Source organism: Tupaia chinensis, unplaced genomic scaffold (assembly GCF_000334495.1).
Source record: "Tupaia chinensis unplaced genomic scaffold, TupChi_1.0 Scaffold147500_1, whole genome shotgun sequence".
In the NCBI taxonomy this organism is placed as follows: domain Eukaryota; kingdom Metazoa; phylum Chordata; class Mammalia; order Scandentia; family Tupaiidae; genus Tupaia; species Tupaia belangeri.
The window spans coordinates 313,666-320,774 of NW_006207351.1; the positions used below are offsets into that span (position 1 = coordinate 313,666).

General features: G+C 42.1%; 1 protein-coding gene across 2 annotated transcripts in view; it reads right to left on the bottom strand.

Annotated features, from left to right (window-relative positions):
- The window catches only part of LOC102469752 (zinc finger protein 35), a 38,717-nt gene that overhangs the window by 22,912 nt on the left and 8,696 nt on the right, over nucleotides 1–7,109 (bottom strand). Inside the window, exons 6-7 of one of the 2 annotated variants that reach the window (XM_014584686.2) lie at nucleotides 6,952–7,109; nucleotides 4,218–4,791 (exon numbers count right to left, since the gene is read on the bottom strand). In XM_014584686.2, the coding sequence (XP_014440172.1) occupies nucleotides 4,778–4,791; nucleotides 6,952–7,109 (172 nt within the window). In that variant the 3' untranslated portion in view covers nucleotides 4,218–4,777. Of the gene's footprint in view, nucleotides 1–4,217; nucleotides 4,792–5,171 lie in introns of those variants that run through there. The other variant, XM_027768794.1, reaches the window with a different exon arrangement.

A 7,109-nucleotide genomic window follows, 5' to 3' on the forward strand; every position in this document is an offset into this window, starting at 1 on the left:
GCCCCCCAAGCCCGCCACACGGCCTCTCTAGGATATCCGGAGGTGTTGTCTTCTCGATGGGTGTCCAACGTCTCGCAGGCCCGGGACCCGGCAGAAGCCACAGGGCCGGGCGTGGGTGCACCGGCCTCGGGGAGGGGGCGCCCCGGGCTCACTGGGACCCTCGAGCAAGGCGCACCCCGGGGCCTGCAGCTACGGAGGAGTGAACAGCCCTGATAATCTCCCCAAACGTTTTATTTTGAAAATATCAAACGGTACAGGAAAGTTGAAATAATGGCACGATGAATACCCAGGTCCTCCATCTGGCCTCAATAGTTAACGTTTTGCTGTTCTGGCCCTCGTCACCCAAACTTTTTTTTTTTTTAATGTTAAAACATGAAAACACTTCATCCCCAATACTTCAACATGCTTTCCTTAAGGATTAAAATATTCTCCAAACCAACACCATCACCACAAGAAAATGAACAGTAATTCCCCAGTCTAATATCCGGTCATGTTCCTGTTCCCCCAGCTGTCCATATTTCATAACTTTCTTTTCCAAGTGAGTTTCACCCAGTCTTTAACCTATGGCTCTTTAGGTCTGTTTGTACTTTTTATTTTGAACAACAGAGTCACAGGACTCTTACATACATATAAAAACCAGGAGGTTGACAATGTTAGTGTGTGTGATCACTTCTACGTCATTTTACCATATAGATTTGCATAACCACAATCAAGATACCCAGCTGTTCTATCACCACCAAGAATTCCCTGGTGCTACCTGTTTTTCTTCTCTACCTCCCACGGTCTCTAACCCCTGGCAACGAGCAATCATCACCTCCACGGTTCTGTCTCTGTCGTTTTGAACTGTTACATTCTTGGAATTACACAGCATATTGCCATTTGAGATCAGTATTTTCACTCAGCATTAACACCCTTGAAATTAATTTGAGTTGTGGCCATTAACCAGTCCTCCCCTTGTCAGAGGGTATTAAGCAGACCATTATTTAGACAGATAGCTTGTTTTAAACACCTGTGCCAGATATATGGGTTGCCCCAGGGTTCTAACTATTAAGTGGCTATGACCATTCATGTTTTTAGGTGAATATAAGTTATTGTTTTTCTGAGATAAATGCTCAGGAGTGCACTTACCAAGGCACATGCAAGTACATGTTTGGTTTTGTAAGAAAAACCGCCAAACTATTTTCCAGAGTGGTTGTACCATTTTACATTTCCAGCAATGTGAGATCCAGTGTTTTAGCATCCTCGCCAACTGTTTTAGCTACTCTGATACACACACACCCATGATTTAAACTTGCATTGCTCTAAAGGCTAATGTCAAGTACCTTCTCATTTATTTGTTAAACTTTGATGAAATGTCTGTTCATGTCTTTTGCCCATTTTCTAATTGATTTTTTTCCTGCTTTGAGTTCTTTATGTAGTCTAGATATAAATCCTTTATTGAATACGTGACTTGCAAATGTCATGTATTCCCAGTCTATAAACTCTTATCATTCTCTTTAAAGGGAGAAATTTGTAGAGCTATTTTTTCAATTATGATGAGCTCGAATTTATTATTTTTTGCCTTTTGTGAAGCTTTGATGTCATTAATCATTCTTCATTTAGTCCTAGGTCCTGAAGTTTGTTTGCCTATTGGATATCTAATGGATCCAGTATCATTTGTGAAGAATAGCCCTTTTTCATTGAACTGTTTTTGCAATTCTGTCAAAAAGCAAGAGGAAATTTGTGTGAGTCTGTATCTGGCTCTATCTTATAACTTGTCAGTATCTTTTAAGCCTCTACATTCATTTTTTTATACCTTTCACCATAGAAAATTTCATACACACCAAAAGCAAAGACTAGTATAATGAACTCTCAGTACAATCAGCTTCAACAATTATCACTCCCCCATTTTTCATCATCATAACTTTGTGAAGAATCTAGGGAAGTCTTCTTACACAACACTTACTTATGGATTTGTCTGTTTGCCATGGTCTTTTATCTTGTTTCTCTGCCTCTTGTATTTCCTGTAAACTGGCAATTAGGTTTAAGCAACATGATTAAATTGGGGTTCAACATTTGGCTTATTAAATCACGAGGTTTACACTATGTGGGCTGTCTTGGCAATGTTACATTTTGTTGCTTAAGAGTTAAAATTCAGCTTTCGCTACTGGTAAAGCACACGTTTCTGTAGTTATATTATCTGGGCTAATACTCCTAGAGCACAGGTGAATGTGATGCATTTTTATATTTATTACTTCACAATTTTGTGAGGTATTCTTTCTCCTGTTTAACAAATGAAAATGTCAAAATTCCAAGAAATTAAGGGATTTGTCCAAAGAAAGTAGCAAACCTGGGACCAGCAGTTAGCATAATGGCTATGTCACTGAACTCCCACATAGTCTACCATGGTTCAAGTCCCGGACCCGGTGGCTTATACTCATGCCAGACGCATGTGCGTGCGTGCCCAAGATCGCGAGACGAGAATGGAGAAGGAATTGGCCATGCCATCCCCCCTGGGGGGTGATTTCTCGCTTTCTGTCTTTCTCTGTTCCTCTGACAAGCGCACGCGCCCTGTAGCAAAAACCTCTCCAAAAAATAAAAAAGAAAGTAGCAAACCTGACTCTTAGCCCCATCGTGGCTTGGGCCCCTTCCAGTTTTAGCCTTTGGGTACCTTTAATTCTAATGAGGAAGCACCCCTCAGAGAGCTCTGGGGCCAAAGTAATAATGTTTATTACAATCAATACATCAATTTGATATTATTCATTGATATTAGAAAACACAATCCTGACATTCAGGTATTTATAGTCCAGCTGCAGAACTAGGTTTTTGTTGTTGGTGGTTTTTTGAAAATTACAATATGAGAGACCAGCCGTTGGCATAATGGCTATGTTGCTGGACTCCCAGGGAGTCAATCACGGCCTCGTGCCCGGACCCAGTGGCTTAAACTCACGCCAGGTGCGTGTGCGTGCGTGCCCAAGACAAGAGGAGAATGGAAATGAAGGGACTGTGGCATGGCCATCCCCCCTAGGAGGTGATTTCTCACTTTCTGTCTCTCTGTCCCTCTCTGTCTTTCCAGCAACTGCACGCGCCCTATAGCAAAAATCTCTCCAAAAAAAAAATTACAGTATGAAACCATCAACTCAAGAATCCAGGCTGAATTGAGAACCAGCAGTTAGCGTAATGGCTATGTCGCTGGACTCCCACGTAGTCGACCGCGGTTCGTGTCCCGGACCCGGTGGCTTAAAACTCACGCCGGGCGCGTGTGCGTGCGTGCCCAAGATCCCGAGAGGAGAATGGAGGAGAAGGGATTGCGGCGTGACCATCCCCCCTGGGGGGTGATTTCTCGCTTTCTGTCTCTATGTCTCTCTCTGTCTGTCTGGCGAGCGCACGTGCCCTACAGTGAAAATCTCTCTCCAAAAAAAAAAAAGAATCCAGGCTGAATTAAATCTGCAAATACACAGGACGGCACAGGTTGAATGGAAGGCTGGTTCACAGAGAGTAATGGGCACTGACTGCCCACAAGTGGACTCTGCACTGGCATAATCAGAACTTGAAGGGGCTGGGTCTCTGTGAAAGTTGTTTAGAAAATTCAGTGCTGGTCCAGAATGTTATTTCATGAGTAAGAAGCTATTACATGACAGGAATGATGGACTGTTGGTTATACTTGAGAATGACTGTGGAGGGGATCCACAGTCCACCTACTGGGGTCAGGGCTTTTTCCTTATGAACAAAGAAAACCACATAGCAAAATCCTTCCATTCTGACACTGTTTCTATTGAGTTTCGAATTCAAAGGTTGGAAAATAAATTATATTCTTTGGTATCAATGTTCATGACTGTTCTAATTTCCCCTCATAACTCAGTATCTTTCCATAAAAAACAAAACAAACTATGCATATTATCTAGTAACACTCTTAGACATTTTAATGCTGTTGTTTTTAGAAGTCTTTTTAGAGTATTAAATTCCAAAGTTAGCTAATTACCATATTTCTTCTTCAGTGTTTTTTGTTGTTGTTTGTTTTGCTATAGGGCACGTGTGCTTGCCAGAAAGACAGAGACAGACAGAAAGCGAGAAATCACCCCCCGGGGGGATGGCCACATCACAATCCCTTCTCCATTCTCCTCTCGGGATCTTGGGCACACACGCACATGTGCCCAGTGTGAGTTTAAACCACTGGGTCCGGGACTCGAACCACAGTTGACTACATGGGAGTCCAGTGACATAGCCATTATGCTAACTGCTGGTCCCCTCTTCAGAGTTATCTTTGAGATTAATAGAATCCCCCACATTCTAATATTGACTTAATAAATACTGACTTATGCTATGGTCTAGACTTCAATCATACCCCTTTAACCCAACTTTATTGACGAATGATTTCACAAAGTACTTTCACAAAGATCCTGTCACTTAATCCTCACAACAACCCTGTGAGGTAGGCATTCTATCAACATCTGACAACAAAACAAAAACTGAGGTTTAGAGGCTTCCTTCACAATATCACAGCTGGTGAAGGAAAGAACCAGGACCCAAACCTCCATCTTCTGATTCCAAATCCAGTGCTCTTCTCAAATAGCAGACTCTAGCTCACCAGCTACCTCTGGCAGCTCTGGATCCTGCTGCCTATATAAACTTTCTGTAGCAGTGATGCTATCCTTAATGTGTACAATGTACATGTTTGCAGAAGCAATGTCCACTTCTTAACACAAAGACATTTTTGCAATCCATTACTTTGTTATAGCTTAGAAGACATAAATCTGGTTTCCTCAGTCTTCAACTGCTCCAACATCTCTTTCCAGGGTCATAAACAATGGTCTAGAACAAAATATCCATTCATTAGAATTTAGATATCTCTGTAGACTTGAAAATCTAGATTAATTTTCTTTCATATGAAACTCTCTTATCAATGAAAGGGTCAACTGTGATTTTTGCCCCCTCTAAGGGGAACAGTTACTTAAGCAAGCAGAGATCCTATTCTTAGATTTTCTGAATCTCTACCTTGGACTCATTGGTATTCTGTAGCCAAGAGAATTCCTCCATGGCATGCATGGATCTTTTGTTGAAGATGAAGGTTTGAAGTCTGAGAGAATTCTTTTTCAGATTCATCACATTCACAGGGTTTTCCATCTGTATGAATTTTTTGATGTACAGTAAGGTTTTTTCTTTGCCTAAAAACTTTACTACAATCGTTACACCCATAGGGCTTCTCCCCTGTGTGGATTCTCTGGTGGCCAACTAAATTCCTCTTAGAAGTAAAAGATTTCCTACACTTCTCACACTCATAAGGTTTTTCCCCAGTGTGCATTCTCTGATGGACAACAAGGTTTTTGTTCTGACTAAAGTCTTTTCCACACTCATTACATTTGTATGGTTTCTCTCCAGTGTGAATTCTTTGATGTACCATAAGATTTCTACTAGAGGTAAGGACTTTTCTACATATATGGCACTCATAAGTTTTCTCCCCACTGTGAATTCTTTGATGTTCAATAAGGTTTCTGTTGTAAGTAAAGCCCTTCCCACACTCATTACAGGCATATGGCTTCTCGCCAGTGTGGATTCTCTGATGGGCTATAAGGTTTGAGCGGTAACTGAAGACTTTCCCACAGTCATTGCATTTGTAAGATTTTTCCCTCGTGTGAATCCTCTGATGGCCAATGAGGCTCTTCTTCAGAATGAAGCATTTGCCGCACTCATTACACTCATAGGGCTTCTCACCACTGTGGATTCTCTTGTGTTCAATGAGGTTTCTGTTTGAACTGAAAGCTCTTCCACACTCACTACATTCAAAGGGCTTTTCTCCAGTGTGGATTCTCCGATGCACGAGCAGGCTCGAATTATAACTGAAAGCCTTCCCACAATCCTCACATTTGTAGGCTTTCTCCTGTGTATGGAGTTTCTGATGGACCATGAAACTTTTGCTCATAATAAAGGTTTTCCCACACTCTCGACACTCATACGGCTTCTCCCCATTGTGCAGTCGCTCATGGTCAATCAGGTTTCTGTTAGAGCCAAAGACCTTGCCACAGTCTTTACACTCATAGAGATTCTCTCCGGTGTGGAACCTCTGATGTAGAATGAGGCTCTTCTTCAGAATAAAAACCTTCCCACACTCATTACATTCGTAGGGCTTCTCTCCATTGTGGAGTCTCTGATGGTCAAAAAGGTAAGCGCTCTGTGTGAAGGCTTTCCCACACTCAGTGCACTTATATGGCTTCTCCCTGCTGTGCAGCCGCTTATGGTCAATGAGGCTGGACTTGGAACTGAAAGTCTTGCCACATTTTTTACAACCAAAGGTCTTCTTTTCTGTGTGGACTCTCTGGTGTAAGAGGAGGCTTTTACTTCGGATGAAAACCTTCCCACATTCTTTACACTTGTAAGGGTTCTCTGCGCTGTGGAGACGCTGATGGTCAATGAGGTAAGTGGTCTGAGCAAAGGTTTTCCCACATTCATCACATTTATAAGGTTTCTCCCCAGAATGGATTCTCTGGTGCAGAATGAGGCTCTTTTTCAGAATGAAAGCTTTCTGACACTTGTTACATTTATAAGGCTCTTCCCCTTTGTGGAGCCGCTGATGGTCAATGAGGTAAGCATTCTGAGAGAACACCTTCCCACACTCATTACACTTATAAGGTCTCTCCCCTGAATGGCGCCTTTGATGGATAATAAGGCCTGAGTGTCTGTAGAAGCCCTTTCCACACTCCTTGCATTTGTAGGGCTTCTCCCCAGTGTGGATTCTCTGGTGGTTTAGAAGGTAAGCGCTTTGTGAGAATGCTTTCCCACACTCATTACATTTGTAAGGTTTCTCCCCAGAATGGTTCCGTAAATGCATTAGAAGGCTTGAGCGCTGGATAAACCCTTTCCCACACTCCTTACATTTATGAGGTTTCTCCCCAGTGTGGATTCTCCGGTGGTTTATAAGGTGGGAGATTTTATTGAAATGTTTACAACATATATCACATTTATAAAACTTCTTACCTTCAGTACCTATTAAACTTTCTGAAATAGCTGAACCTAAAGGCAAGCTTTCTCCAAATTCCTTCCACTTTTGGCCTCGTTTTTCTGGTGGAGTCCTTTTCTTCTTTTCTCGTTCACAAGTGGGACCTTTTTTCACTGTATCTACTCTTTCCGGGGTT